Source organism: Mustela lutreola, chromosome 2, assembly GCF_030435805.1.
Source record: "Mustela lutreola isolate mMusLut2 chromosome 2, mMusLut2.pri, whole genome shotgun sequence".
NCBI lineage: Eukaryota > Metazoa > Chordata > Mammalia > Carnivora > Mustelidae > Mustela > Mustela lutreola.
This window is the reverse complement of record NC_081291.1, coordinates 37628133-37643828: the sequence shown is the minus strand read 5'-3', so window position 1 is coordinate 37643828 and position 15696 is coordinate 37628133. Positions and strand designations below refer to the sequence as shown.

Sequence of the window (15696 nt, the reverse complement as noted above, 5' to 3'; positions counted from 1 at the left end):
CCAGCACATGGGTGCACTGGGGTCCGACACAGGCTTCATGGTCGTGCAGCAGGAATGGTAGGGCCATGGCTCACCAGCAGAGAGCCGGCATCTACAGCACCCTTCCTACAGGAAGTCCTCTCGGAACCTCACTGAATCTTCACAGAGATCTGATGAGGCAGGTAACCCGGTACCCAGCTAACACATCAAAACTGCAATGATGAAGGCATCTACTTATGTATGCCATGTCATGCATACTTGTCTCCTGAAACAGAAAGTTACTATTTGGGCTCATCCCCTTTCTGCTTTCTAGTGACCAGGTTAGCCACTGGTTTGGGGGAGAAACTTTCTGAGGCTCAAGAAAAGCAAGCTATTTGATTGTGGTATATGTTCATCAAAACATCTAGTTGTACACCTTAAAAGTATACGACTCTTATTTGTCAATTATACCTCAATAAAGGTAAGAAAAATAAAAGACAAGGAAACTATCATATTGAGGTGGATAAAAAACATTTCAGTTTTATCACAGGATCAGTTTAACCAATAGATGGAAACCCAAATAGATGGTTAACTGAAATGGCCCATACAGATACAAAGGACTAGAGGAATCAAGTTTTCAGAAAATTAGGCATAACGGGTAAAAAGCAAGCATGAAATGAACAATTCTTTTGAAAAAAAAAATTAAAACTTCGGCTCTAGTCTCAAAAATAGCCATACTTTGCTAGAAGGACGGAAAAATCCTGGAAGAGTAAAAGATATGAAGATTTTGAGGTTCAGGAACACAGAGCATCACGGCTTACTTTGGATAAGGACAGCTATATGAAGAGGCTGCCGAGTTAAATGTGAAGAGATAAGGCAGGCCCTCACTGGAGGCAAAGTTGAAAGCTGACAGTTAGGAATGGCAGATTCCCATGTGGAAACAGTGATACAGCTCGGCTGCTAGACTGCTCAGTGTTGTGAAATCTCCATCAGCGCATCTTATTATTTATTCTCCCACCTGCTATAGTCTATAATTATGATGAAAGGCAACATGTTGATAAAGGCAAAGATTGTTCTGGCAACAAAGGGAACGCCTTACCTGTAAATAGCAGGTGCCATCTTTAAAAAGCCTCCCTGCTAGGCTTCCCACAGTTCGCCACTACAAAGTTCGCTCTCAAAGATCCTTCTGCAGATTCTCCAGCTTTAGGATCATTTAAGGCCTCCCCCTTCTCATCTACGGCCCTCTCCTTTACCTCCTGGCTAAAAAGTCATTTCAAGTCAAAACCCTTATTGATGCTATGGATACAAAGGGAACCAGAATGCAAGGACCAAATACTCAGCAGCAAGAGCCAGGTTTTGGGGCTGAGCACTTCACCCACCTATTTCTTTTAATTCGCATGATTATTCCATAGCCTAGATCATATTAATAATGTCCATGAGCCCCATTTAGCCTGCCACTGACATAAAAACAAGAAAAACTTGCCATGATTTAAAAAAAAAAAAAAAAAAAAGCTAAAGGTAGTCAAATTGGAATTCAAGTTACAAATCTGTCTTATTCTAAAGGTTACACTCAGAACTTTAGACTTCAACTGGCGAGGGCTTTTAACCAGTTTACACGAAGAGATGCAGGCCTTTTCTTTGGAGAAGGTCAGCATACAGCAAAACAAAACAAAACAAACAAACAAAAAATGCTTGGGTCTAAGTAGATTAGGGGTAAAGGTTGAGTTTCCTGCTAAAGTAAGTAGTCTGGCAGTTCTCTATAGGCTCTTTTTGTCTGACACAACCTTGGCCTTGTCCTTCCCTGTCGCAGTCTATACCTCTCCATCAGATAAGTGAATGGCCCAGTGAGATTCAGAACAAGAGGAGTGACTCCATGAAGTCAGGACACCCTTTCTGTGACAAGACAGAGGCTGGCGGGTCCCAGTCATTCCATCCCCCTGTTTTGGAAGCTCCTACGCTCTGCACACTGTCTGGAATTCATTAAGACAAGAAAACAGGCTGAAAGCCGTATTTCAAATTTTATTCAGCAGAAGTTTTGTGAAAAACAATTTGGTCATGTGGGCACGTTCAAAATCATCACCCTATTTCTCAATCAAATCTTTCAGTCATGTGACCGCACACTCTTGGAGTCTGTATCACAACCCTGTCTTAAGGTACGGGCCAGGGCTCCTTAGGGTAGTGCAGCTAGGTTAACTCCAAGTCACCCAGAGATCACATTCAGAAGACCAAGAATCCTTACCTGGTTTCATTAGGGTAGATCTAAAAGTGAACTTTTTAGAAGGGAAAGTTGTTGGGTTTGGGTTTTTGGTTTTTAATCAGTGCGGAATGACTGCCAGGGAGCATCCCTAACCTGATCATAACAAGCAGCACCCCATTTTTTTTTTTAATTAAATGTATTCTAATCCCGGAAGTTGTTAATTCCAAAACAGCAATAAAGACACAACTCCATATGGAGACAGAGGATTTATGGTGAGAGCATTGGGGTAGTCTTTCTCAAACATGAGTGAGCACCACCAACTGTGGAGGGCTTATTAAGACACAGACTCCTGGGACTGCCCACCAGTGTCTGATTGAGTAGGACTGCGGTAGAGTCTGAGAATGTGTATTTATAATAAGCCTTAGGGCCACATGTTGAAAAGCCACTGCTCTCAGGTGGTGGTGGTGGTGGATGGGCTGCTGTTGCAGGGAACTGGGGTGGTGATTTTACTCCATGACGTAGAATAGGAAGCCCTGAAGAAAGGTGGGATTCAGACAACACAAAAGCTTGGAGAGTGGGATTCAGAAAACACAAAAGCTTGAACAGTCTCCACGCAGGTGGCAGAAAATCCAAACTAACCATGTATACTTAGAAGAGGAATTTATTGATTAAATAACAGAAAAGGCCAAAGATAAGCCTAACTAGGCCTACCAAGGAAAGCCACAACTTGATCCGGAGGTGAAACACTCCTAATAGGATCACAGCAAAGATGGCTGGCCATCCACCCAAAATGCACACTTTTCTAGCAGACAAACATCGCTGCCCAGCTGACATCTGCATTTTCCAGCTCCCACCCCTGCATCCAGACACAGATGGGAGTCTGGTCCTTGTCAATAGCATCTGAGCAAAAGTGAGGCCTATCACTTTTGGACCTTAGTTATGCCTTCTCCTCCTCTTCTTCCTTTCTACCACCAGACACGAAGGACTCCAGGGTCCTAGGCAAAGGGAGAACCAGAAGACAGAAGGAGTCTGAGTCCTTGATTTGCCAGGTGGAGGAAAGCTGCCTGCCAAGCAGGAACTATTTATACTTACGACCGTTGCATGTCATTTTGCTACACCAACTAACGTTAACCTAATTTAAGAACTTGCTTGTTCTCTGCCTACGAGGTATCTTTATGCTAAACCCCGACATCTCCCCCAAAGTTCAAGATCAATGGAAATAAAAGGAGAATCTTTCTGTTAGCACCCTAATAAAATCCTGGGATTCATTTTCACTAGTCAACATGTACCTCCCTAAAACCAATCTCCATGATAAAGAACCGTGGCAGGGCCTGGGTCAAATTCTCCACTCCTAGAACCGTGAAACTGAAGCAGATGGGCTGAGCATGTGGGAAGGGGTTGTTACTGGAATTTGGAAAAGAGACTATGAGCAGGCAAACTAAAGGTGTCCACAAGAGAAAACACATAAAGAAAGGGAAGTTGTCTGCCAGTGAAAAGTGAATAGAACGATGCCAAGTATATGAACCCAAGAATGAGAAAGAAGGGTAGAGCAGACCAGCAGAGTGACTGACTCAGTCAGTATCACTGACTCCAAAAACAAACCTCAATTAACTGTCCTTGTCATTCAGCCTCCTGCTGTTAAATCACGCCTTTCAGTGATTATGATGCTATGACCAAGCAAGTGCCATCAAAACTTCTGGTTCCTTTCTGAATCAACAAAGACTTCAAGCTTCCATATGCAATCAGTATCATTAAAACTGCATTCCGGGATACCATCATGTAGCATGTACATATACAGCATTTACTTAGATAAAACATCATTAGTGTTTACCTACTTAAAGAGAAGTGGACAAATGACTTGCTAAGGTGACGCAAGGTATGGTTCCAAAAAGTCTACACACCAATTGTCCAGCACGCAAGCCAGTGTCAATTTCTCACAAACAGTTACTCTCCAAACACGATTCCTTGCAGCAAATGGACAAACTTTTATTTGGAGTGTCAGGAATCATGCTAGTTGCCTATATTTTTAGGTACTGTTTCACTACGCTATTGCAAACTCTTCTTTTAAAACTAAATAAATGGAATTTTTAAGAATGCATGGCTGGTGTCATCCTCTTCCCTTGAAAGTAAATGACCCTAACTGGCCAACACTATTTTAATGTTTATTCATAGTTACTCTCTGCCAAAAGCATTATGAATTAGTTGCAAAGGGTTCTACCAGCCAAGGTGCCAATGTTCTAAATTTAAATGGTGCTGTTATGCAGGCTCAGTAATACAACAAAGCAACAGCACCTTTCCATCTTTTGCTGAAAAACTACAAAGGCTAAAAAACAAAACAAAAATGTACCCGATTCTTTTGATGGAGGAGGGATTGGTGCATTATCTGTGTTACTGTTCACTGACTCAATTTTAGAGTATTCTCTCCAGCTGCTTGGGAGAGATGCAAACAAGACAGTGTGGCCAGATCTCACTGAGATCCTCCAGTAGGCTCTACCGGACTGTGCTAGGTTCCAACCACTTTTCCTATTCTGCCTTTGATCACAGAAGAATACAGACATCAGGAAATCATCTTCAGGGTTTCTGCATGCTTTTCCTTTCATCAAGTTTCAAATCTCCAGTTACAAAACTGAAATGTATGTTCTGAAAAACATGTGTCTTTTTTTTTTTTTTAGGATTTTATTTATTTATTTGACAGAGATCACAAGTAGGCAGAGAGGCAGGCAGAGAGAGAGAGAGAGAGAGAGAGAGGAAGAGGAAGCAGGCTCCCCGCCGAGCAGAGAGCCCGATGTGGGGCTCGATCCCAGAACCCTGGGATCATGACCTGAGCTGAAGGCAGAGGCTTTAACCCACTGAGCCACCCAGGTGCCCCAAAATATGTGTCTTGAAACCCGTTTATATTTAGGAAGATTTTACAATAAAGGTACCAAAGGAAATGCAGCATTCCTATCTGTCAGTTTGTAATTTCATAGATAAACTCTGCCATCAGGCTAAATGAATCTTCCCAACTTCAAATCTTCTTCTCACCAAAACAAGTTAAGCTTCCTAGAAGGCAAACATTCTACAATGTAAGTTCTACATTCCCAACAGTGGAGACAACCACTTTTCCCATCCTGCCTTTGATCACAGAAGAACACAGACAAATGCGTGTGAATGATTCAGCAAGTTATCCTACTTTGGGGAAGGGGTGGGGGTGGCGAGGGTGAAGGCCACAGATGCCTTCCTGAAGTTGCTCAACAAACCACAATTTTCTTATAGAAGGACAGGATTCTACCCGTGCACTCCACAGACCTGTAACCCACTGCATTTGGATTTAAAATATTTGTTCTCACATGACCCAGGATTTTTCCTTTTGAAAGTCACCACTCCATGAGTACTTGAATCAAAGAACACAGTTACTGGAATTCGAAAGCTTTGAAGATTTTTGTTTTAAGTTGTTGAATTAAAAACGTGCTATTGCCTGTAGATGTCAACACTGATGAAAGCTTGAGGTGCTGTGTGGGAAGAGAGGCTTCTTGAATTTCCATTTCTGCACCAACACTGACATTTTCACATCAGTGTGAAGAGGAAGCGTGATCTAGGGGCTGAAACACAGGACTGCAAGTCAGGAGTTCCGTAAGAGCTGCTCATGGTGTACGTGTATATTGTGTTAAATGACTCTTAAGCTCAACGCTTTAATTCTAGAGCCCTTGGCCTTCTCCTTTATACCAAAACTTAATTCAAAATCCAACCAGAAACCATTCCTAGGCAAAGCCTGGTCAAACAGGAATGATCTCAATGCAGCAACAGTGAAAAGAGCAAGGGGACAACTCAAGTAAGATGATCCTGGAGGAAAGAAAGGATAATAAAAATAACAAGACCCATCTCCACTTTCAGTCCGAGCTTAGGTTTATAAAGACAAGCATAAATCTGTGACTCACTCAACATTAGGAAAACACTTAAATCCAAGTTATAAACAGTTACAGGGAAGATTAATGTCTGTATTTTTCTCCACTATTCATGTATGGCTTTAAACCAGTCCTGTGTGTCTCCTAACACCTATGAGGTGAAGCCTAATGTTAGAGGTTAGTGGCTTTATAGGCAATTCCTTTTAGCCACACAGCAACCCTACAAGGTAGCTACTGCCCCCATTTTACAAAGAAGGAACTGAGATTCAAAGAGGTTAGGGAACTGACATTTGAAGAGGTTGGGTAACTTGTCCAAAGTCACACAGCTAGTGAGTGGTAGCACCAAAATCTGCACACTTTTTTTCAGACACGCAGGTCTTGCCTCAAAATCACCTCCTCCGTGAGGTCATGGGATCTGATATCAGATCCAATCAAAAAATCCCCTTCTTTCCCAATCACACTGTATCAATTACACCCTATTGAGCAACAAAAATTATACTGTCCATTTATTTGGTACATTATTAACCACGTTCCCATCTCCAAAATGGAACGCCACGGTAGCTGGAACCTGACCTGTCTGGTTCTACATTTGATTCCCTCCAGCCAGCACAGAGCCTGACACACCATTGGCACTTAATAAATAACTTCTGTAAGGAGGGAGAAAAGGAAAAACAAATAAACTGAGGTCCTTCTGACCCAAAGTTAGACAGCCTCTGCTTAAAGTGACTGAGGGATGTTTTAAAAACACCTTGGGGAGGACACTAGGGTCCTCATGATTCTGAGCTTCCATTACTTCCCCGTGGGTTTTTCTCTCACCTTTGCCCCACTCTTCCCCCTGCCTCAACTTCTGACTCAGGTGGAAAGCAACCAATAGGTTATCATCTGCCACACACCTGGGGCAGCGCCTATTGTTTGAGAAGCCCACGGAAATTTTGAAACTCGTAGACAAGGACCTCATGGTTCTGAATCTCAGGACAGAGGTCTCGCAGCATGAACACCGCAAAGGTGTATCCCTTTGTTCTTTGTGGCCTGCGTGAAAGGCCAAAGGAGGGAAAGAAATAAGGAAGTCATGTTCAAGAATCAACCTAGAGAAAGGAGGAGCCTGGTCCTCGCCCCAAGACCTCAGGGACAGAGAACGGCAGGGAGGTGGGGCGGGAGGGGGGGGGGCAATCACAAAAGAGACCCAGACCTGCCTGCAGGTCTTTTTGCCCTCAGCCTACATCTGCCTCCATAAAGACAGACTTCATGACTCAGTGGAATCCCCGCCCTAGAAATGTTTGCTAGACTCACAAAAACCAGCTTACAACCCGCGACTTGTCTTTACACTATCAAAAGCCTGTAGTAATTCCATTTAATATCTCTGACCCATTTTCTTGATTATTTTCTCCAAATTATGCATATAACTGGAGTGGAGTCAAACATATTTTTATAATTTACTTTGGTGAGACAAACCTAACAGCAAAGTACATTTCATACTTAAAACACCCATGCAAACACATACACAAAACAAGTGAAACTCTTGCTTACTGTCCTTGAAAAATGCGCCCCCCACCGAAAAAAAATAGCTGAGTGGTTTTTTTTCCCCCTATTATTTATCCTAATACTGCCAGTTCTGAAACAAAGCAGTTGGAGGGAGAAATTTAGTAACTTTGATTTGTCCCAAGATACATTTTTTTACACTGAGGTCCTATTCCTGACAGTAAGCACATGTGACCTGTTCTAAAAAAAGGATATTTTCCACTTCTTGCACAACTGGAGCAGATATAAACATCAGCCTGTGCAAACTGCACTGCAGAACTCAAAGGCAATTAAAAACACACACACATACATACACTTAAATAAATTCCATAAATAGCCACACTCAGGAAAAGGAAATTTCTAATAACACACAGAACCAACACTTACAATCCACTTTAATCAAATTTCCCATCTAATCATACCACAAAACTCATTTGCATAATAAGACTTGAACACCTGCCAGTGTGAGGCACCTCGATCTTGCCTATTTGGCTTCAGATTCACAGATCTATATGTGTCTTAGTTATTGTCAGGAAGAAGAACAAAATGTCCACGTTAAAGTAGAAAAGAAAGAATTATATTACTAATATGTCTAGGCCCTCTGCAAAGCACTTTAACAGATTTTATTTCCACTTTAAAACTTATCCCAAAAGTAAGAGAATGGTTCTCTTGACCCCATTTTACCGTTAAAGAAACTGAGGCCCAGAAGCTAAGTGTCTTAAACACACATGCAGCAGTCACGTGGCAAAGCCTGCACAGAGCACTTCGTCATGGCTCCCTCTGAAGCCGTCCGTGTGCAGCTGGTCTCTGCCACCACCAGGTGCTCCCAGACCCTCAGGAAGGTTCGGGAGTCTGCTGGAACATTTAAAAGGCAACCAAACCCCCCAGAAGTCCATGGAACTGGACATGTTCTCCAAGAGGTCTAACATTTTATTGAATGTTGTAGAGAAATAATGCTTGAGTATTGCTTGACCTTCGAGGCCAAATGCAAATATCCCTACCTGTTCCCAAAACTGGCTTCCAATGTCCCTTCCTTTGGGAAAGGCCCATTGCTGATGCCCACCTCCCCATCAGCTCACGCTCTGCCTCGTATGTTTAGCTGGGGCCATGTGTTCTTTCCTTCCCCCGCTGGGAGCTTTGGAGAACATACAGAACTATGCAGTGCTGCATTTCTGCTGTTGTGCACGGTCCTCTTATGTGGCTAGTGCACAAGAGCTTGGGGCTAGAGCCAGGCAGTCTCAGGTTAAAACCAGGCCCATCCACTTACTATATCCCAGTTTCTTTCCCTGTAAAATAGGAATAATAGGGGGCACCCAGGTGGCTCAGTCAGTTAAGCGTCTTGCCTTCAGCTCAGGTCATGATATCTGGGTCCTGGGATCGAGTCCTGTATCGGGCTTCCTGCAGGGAGTCTGCTTTCCTCTCTCTATCTCTCTCTCTCTCAAATAAATAATATTTTTTAAAAATAGGAATAATAAAAATATATATACCCAAGGTTGAAGGGAAAACTAACTGAATTAATACAAGCAAAACATACAGTGCGGCTGGTACTAAGCACTGTAAGAATTACCAGTTTCAAAAATTATAATTAACATCCTAGTTGTTTTTATTCATTATTATCATCTCATGCAAGTTTTTGCAAAGACTAAGTCCACATACATAAAAACAGACATAAAAACCCTGGCACAGGGTATGTGCTCCATGAATGTTAACTATGTTTATTGGTGTTAATTTGCACATACCAGAGCTCAGTAGACACGTGCTGAATATGAGGTTTGAGGCCACAACTGCTTTTTTTCTTTTTTTTTAACTAGCACTAATAAATTTTTATGGGTTGGATCAAAAATATAAAATGTGAAAAAATGTCTCTGAATACCTCATTAAGTGGTGGTATTCATTAGGAGACTGGTGGTTGTTCACCAACAACCCTGGCCTTAGGAAAGAAAGCCAAAGAGAACCAAAGGCAAACACCTTCTGGAATGTCAGAACTCACTGCTAAGTAATAAAGAAGTAATAACTAATAACCAGAACACCATTTGCTAGCATTTTACTGAACCCTTACTTTGTGCCTGGCACCATGCTAATACTCTCCCACAGTCAATGTCACAGCTACTGTTTTTAAGACCCCTAGGATGCAGGCCTCCATTAGTCAGATGAATAAACTGAAGGCAGGAGTCACCCAGCCTTCCCAAGGTCACCCAGCTAGTTAGAGACAGTGATGTCAGAATAATGCTGGCAGTTCCCTGCAGATCGGACAGACAGAAAAATCAAGAAAACTCGCAGAAACCAGTAAGAGATTGACAGTTTTGTTTTGCCAAGAATGGATCACCATTTCAAAAAAGTGTATTTTTAAAAAATATTTTTTTAATATTTTAATATTTTATATTAAATATTATATTTAATAAAATATTTTAAAATATTTTAATCAGAGAGATTTCTCTTTCAAGTAGAAGTTCGAACTGATAGATCAGACGGAGAGCCAGCTGTGTTCCACAAGTTCATTCAGATGTCCGCGTTCCTTCAAATCTTGTCTTGTCAGTGTTCCCTAGGGTATTGCCCTTGGCTTTATGGTTAAGCAAAATAACTACCACCGTGTCTGGGTCCCAGCCTGCAATAAGAAGGAAAGACAGAGTAGAGAACACGCAGGTTCAGAAAGGGTATTTTTAATAGGAAGACAGGAGACAAAATCTCAGAATAAATCCAAGAAATAGCAAAGGCCTTATACTAAAACGTGTGAGTGTGCGTGTGACACAATAGTCTTTATCTTTCTCATTTCACCACGGACCTGTGAAAACTTCACACATCATGAATCAGCATTTGGGAACTACAGCTGTATCCTATCTTGCCATAATAAAACTAAGACTCACGCTCATTCCCATTTCTAATTTGCAGGAAGTTAGACAACAGTTACCTAAAATGCAATTAAATTTTGGAAAAGAGTAAACTGGAAATAGATTCGGTCAATTCTGAAGTCTGTCCAGGAAAGGGGCATTAGTGACTACAAAGCCACAGAATTTCACACCTAATAAAGTGAACAAGAGAACCTTAAACCTGAGAGATGTGACCATGTTTTAAAATGTTTTCAGATCCCAAAGCCCTGCAGAGAGTTCCTGCACTGCTAGGAATGCACTGACCAGCTCCACATGTGTTTCCCTGATGGGACTGTGCCGATGTGTGAATTCTGGGTTCACCCTTGATATCTGGCACTTTTCCCCTGCCACCCACCATTCAGAGCTCATTCCCAGGAGAACACACAAAGGCTTCAAAAACCTTGCTGGGTGATGCAGGGGTTGGTGCCTAGGTGACTCGGCTCAGGTCATGATCCCAGGGTCCTGGGATCAAGCCCCGAAGGGGGGCTCTCTGGTCAATGGACAGTCTGGTTCTCCCTCTCTCTCTCTCTCTGTGCTCTCTCTCTCAAATAAATAAAATTTAAAAACAAACAAACAAACAAAACCTTGCTAAGGAAACCAAACTGCAAGCAATTCTTCATTAGAACCTTCCCTCATAGCATGTGTCTTCCTCTAACACAGATTTGCCATTGAATATGACCAAAAGGGGGTTCACGCGATCTAAACCCAGAAGCTTCACACTCCTAAAGACCAGGAGGACTGGCTTAGGAATGAAACTGTCTTTCGTCATGAAACACCTGCACATCTGAGCTTAGCCCGAACAAAGAGTACATAAGCTCCTCTTTGGAGAGACCTTGGCGGTACCTATTTTAAAAGGCTGCAATTTTGTTTTGTTTTGTTTTGTTTTGATATTTTATTTATTTATTTGACAGACAGAGATCACAAGTAGGCAGAGAGGCAGGCAGAGGAAGCAGGCTCCCCGCTGAGCAGAGAGCCCCATGCAGGGCTCGATCCCAGGACCTTAAGATCATGACCTGAGCCAAAGGCAGAGGCTTAACCCACTGAGCCACCCAGGCGCCCCAAGGCTGCAATTTTGAATGCAAAATCAGAACCAAGCACCCCATCCTAAGTGGAGTCCTAAAGGAGAAAGTAACACCTGTTCAAACAATGAACATTACTGTGCCAGGCAAAGTTGTAGGCCAACTGGAAACAGGGGTGACTGTGCCCCTCATGGGCATCTGGCAGGGTCTGGACACATTTCCGGTGGTCACAACTGGGGGCAGAGGGTTACTGGCCTCGAGCAGGCAGAGGCCAAGGATGCTGCTGAACGTCGTGCAATACCCAGAACTGTTCCCACAACAAAGAATTAAACATCAACTGCACTGAGGTTGAGAAACTCTGCTCTAGATTCTAGGAACACAACAGTAAACAAGGAACAGACAGGAACCTGCTCCCTTGAAGCTGGCAGCCTACTGGGGAGAAACATAAACATAACATATTAAAAATGATAGAGTTAGTTGTAATATAAATATTATGGAACCAATAGAGCAGGGCAAGGAAGATGAGAGTCTGGAGGGAAAGCAATTGTACATAGTGGGATGGGCCTGCTAAGGATATTAAAAGTAAGATCTAAAGTTGGTGAGGAAGTGAGCACTATGGCTCTCTGGGCAAAGATGGTCCACACAGAGGCACCAGCAAGAACAACATACAAAGGCCTTATGATGAAGGGGTCTGGAGTGCTCCAGGAACAGCGACAAAACGAGCTGGACAACAGCGCATGAACTCGGAGCTGACAGGGAGCTTGACCATATAGGCTGCCTTTTGTCAATTAAAGGATTTCGAGTGTTACTGAAACTAGGAGCCACTGGAGAATTTTAAGCAGAGAATGGCATGATGTGGCACGTTTTAACTCACTGTCTCTCAGCACTGGCGATGACCATTGAGGGCCAGATAATTCTCTGTTGCCGGGGCTCTCTTGTGCATTACAGAATGGTTAGCAGCATCTCTGGCTTCCATTTACTGAAGACCAGTACCAACGCCCTTTCATTCGGACAACCAGAAATAACTCTGGACATTGTCAAATGACCCCTGGGGGGCAAAAATCTGCCCCCCTCGAGAACCAATTTTAACGGGAACATGTAGAAAATCCACCAGAAAGGTGGAGAAGGCAAGAGAGCAGTTAAGAGACTACAGCCATCACCCTGGCACAGGCTGGTGAGGACTTGCACCAAAGAGGGAGCAGAGGAGCTGCTGAGAGGTGGGCCGACTCTGAACACATTTTCAACTCCAAGACGCAATCCAGAGAATATAACTGATAGACGAAATGGCTACGGCAGTCTTAACCTTTCCATTTCTGCTTTTTCCAACCAACACTTACAAGAAGGGAGGTGCCCTGGCAAAGACTTCAGACAAAAAGCCATGAGGAGGCCCCCAACAACATGTAGCCCTTTTAAAGTCACACAACAGATGCCAATGACAATAAGTTAGACAACTGTGGAAAACAGTATAGGGAAATTTTGCCAACCCCATATATTTATTCACAGATTTTATTTAACTGGTTTATTTCAAAGAGCATGTGTCTGCTCCACAGACAAGTTTTACAACAACTTTTTTAATTTAGCATTCCTCTCCATACCGGTTCTGTCCCGCACCTGTTTCTAGCTTCAACGTGTGAAGCCATTGCTTCCCACGTACCCACATTTTTCCTTACACATGCTAGCTAGCTACCGAGGACGTTCACCCTTGCAAGTAATTTTTTGCCGACTCTGAAAAAGAACAGGCCCAAATCCTTCAACATGAGTTTCATGGCACTCATTTGGGTTTTTCCAGATGGTATTTTCCTCACTCTCTCAAACTCATTTAATGTTATGTATCAGCTCCCATCAAAAATGTTCCAAACAGTCCGGTTAATTCATTTCTTTCAGGACTACACACACACACACACACACACACACACTCAAACACTCACTCCCTCATTCTGGCCATGTAAGCATTTGCTTATAGAAGCAAAAGCAGAGACTGCTCGGTAAAACACTGGTCCCTTCAGCCGAATGTACATAAAGCCCCAGTGAGCATAACCAACAATACCCTTTACACAATATTACTCAAAACCCCCCAACCCCCAACACACACAATCTATGCTCACACACAAAACAGCCATTATGAAGAGAAACCATCAACTAAAGGCTGGTTTTAGGCATCTAGCTGCATTTCCTTCCAATCCCCTTCAAGCATCTGCAAAGAGACTGCTTTAGCAGCCCAGTCAGTGGGTATGTCGTTCCCAGATTTTCTTCCCAGACTTGGATTCAGAGTCTTGACACAGCCCTCAAGGAAACGAACCTGGTGCTGCTTGCCACCAGAGCAAATACCAGCCCCACGCGCCCCAGAAGCAAAGACTGTACTACTTCCCTCCTGATTCAGTTGCCCTTCTCTTCCTCCACCCTGATTTCTGGAACCTCTCGCCCTCTGCCAGCCAGGCCCCTTCACCCAGACTCTGCCCGCTGCGAGGGGTAGGCAGGAAGGTTTGAGATGGGTCCAGAAGCACTGCTGAACCTTCCCGGTAAAGCCTCATCTCCTTTCTCAACTGAAAGGGGTGGACATAAATCCTTTTCTACTATCACAACCTCAAAGGACCATCTCCCCCTTGGTAAACAGTGGAAATGCCCCGGGGGACCACAGGACAGAGAAAGGAAGATACCCAACCCATTCCGATGGACGAGTGGAAATGGAGGTAGCATAGGAAGTGGGCACTGGACGCGGTGGGGCGCCAGACCAGCGGGTGTCTTCGCTTCTCTCCAGAAAGTTTTGGAGCAGTCCCCAGCAAATAAAACACGTGTCGCGGCCAAGCAGGGGCCCTGCCAAGCAGGTGTGTCCCAATATCCTCCAGTTCCAAGGCTTCTTCCCCTCCAGGGGAGGCCTGGATTTGAATGGAACTCTGTTGCCTAGGGAGTTCGACCTGAACGAGAGACACGCCCACCCGCGGCCCCAAACCGGCCCGCGCGCGGGTGGCGAGGTCTGCAAGGTGAGAGGCGGGGCTCGGGAAGCATCACCTGGAGGCTGCCAGGGGCGGGCTTTCCCAGAGGAGCCCGACTCCTAGGAGGCGACAACAGACTAACTAATTGCTTCCCTCTCGCCTCAATCCACCCCAAGCACTCCCTCTCTGAGTCCTCAACCCGCTAGGATCTCCAGAAAAGGGGTTCACGAGAAACTCTTTTTTTTCCCTCTTTCCCACCCGGACAGCGTCCGAGACCCGCGCTCCTCCTCCCCAACCTGCGCGCCAGGTCCCTCCCCAGCCCCCACCCGATCTCAGCAGCTGGTATCCCCAGACGAGGGAACCCTCACCTGGGCGGGCTGTCCCGGGCTGCCCGCTGCGCCCCCGACGCGCTCTTGGGCGGAGCCCCCCAGGGGTGTACCCGCCCCGCAGGCGCGGCCCCCAACTGCGGGGGGCAGTTCGCCCTCTGCCCCCGGGCAAGGACACGGGGTCCTTGTCCCAGAGCCCGAGCGAGCGGCTTTCCCCGCCCCAGGGTGTGGGGCGCGGGGCCCCCCAGCCGCCAGCCGCGCCTCCCTCTAGCTGTCACCACTCACCTGCTCTTCAGAGGTTGACTTTTGAGTTCGTAATAGGTTTTGGGCTCTTCGTGAAACTCCTCCCCGACTTCGAAATCCGGCACGATCCCCGATTCCGACTGCATGGCTCCCGCTTCCCGTCCGTCCACTGCTCGAAAGTGAGACCAGAGCCCCGGGGCAAAGGGAAGGTGACGGGGCCTGGGTCCCCGGAGCGGTGCGCCCCCGCGCAGTGCCCAGCTCAGCCCGCTCGCCCGCTCGCTGCCGCCCGCCCCGGCGCGGCGAGTTTACACTCGCACCCGGGCGGGAGGGGCGGGCGGTCGCACGCTGCCTGGGATCTGTAGTTCGGCCCGGACGGGGTGTTCCCGGCTCGCCAGGGGAGCCGCTCCCGCGAAAACTACAACTCCCAGAAGGCCAGGCGGGGGCAGAGGCAACGTGGTGGACACCGCTATTGCAACTCCTGTTTGGATTCATTGTCAATGTCAGCAGCTCCTCTCGCTCTTTTCTCCCCACTTGCTTCAAGGGTACAGACTTGGCTATTTAATATTAATAAGAATGGACTCAGCCTTGCTCTCCTCCCGTCACCCCTACTCCCAGCTCAGACATTTGCGAGGGCACGCCAACTCCGTAATGAAATAAATAATTATTATTATTATTATAATTTTATATATATATATATATATATATATATATATATTTTTTTTTTCATCGTGAAGGGTTTGGGCACTGGAAA

General features: G+C 45.0%; 1 protein-coding gene across 4 annotated transcripts in view; it reads right to left on the bottom strand.

Annotated features, from left to right (window-relative positions):
* Window positions 1-15268, bottom strand: part of MITF (melanocyte inducing transcription factor) — a 218851-nt gene extending 203583 nt beyond the window's left edge. For 3 of the 4 annotated variants that reach the window (XM_059161482.1, XM_059161484.1, XM_059161485.1), the window contains exon 1: window positions 14988-15267. In XM_059161482.1, coding sequence (XP_059017465.1) covers window positions 14988-15091 — 104 coding nt within the window. In that variant the 5' untranslated portion in view covers window positions 15092-15267. Of the gene's footprint in view, window positions 1-14987 lie in introns of all 4 variants that reach the window. The other variant, XM_059161483.1, reaches the window with a different exon arrangement.
* Window positions 15269-15696: the final 428 nt, after the last annotated feature.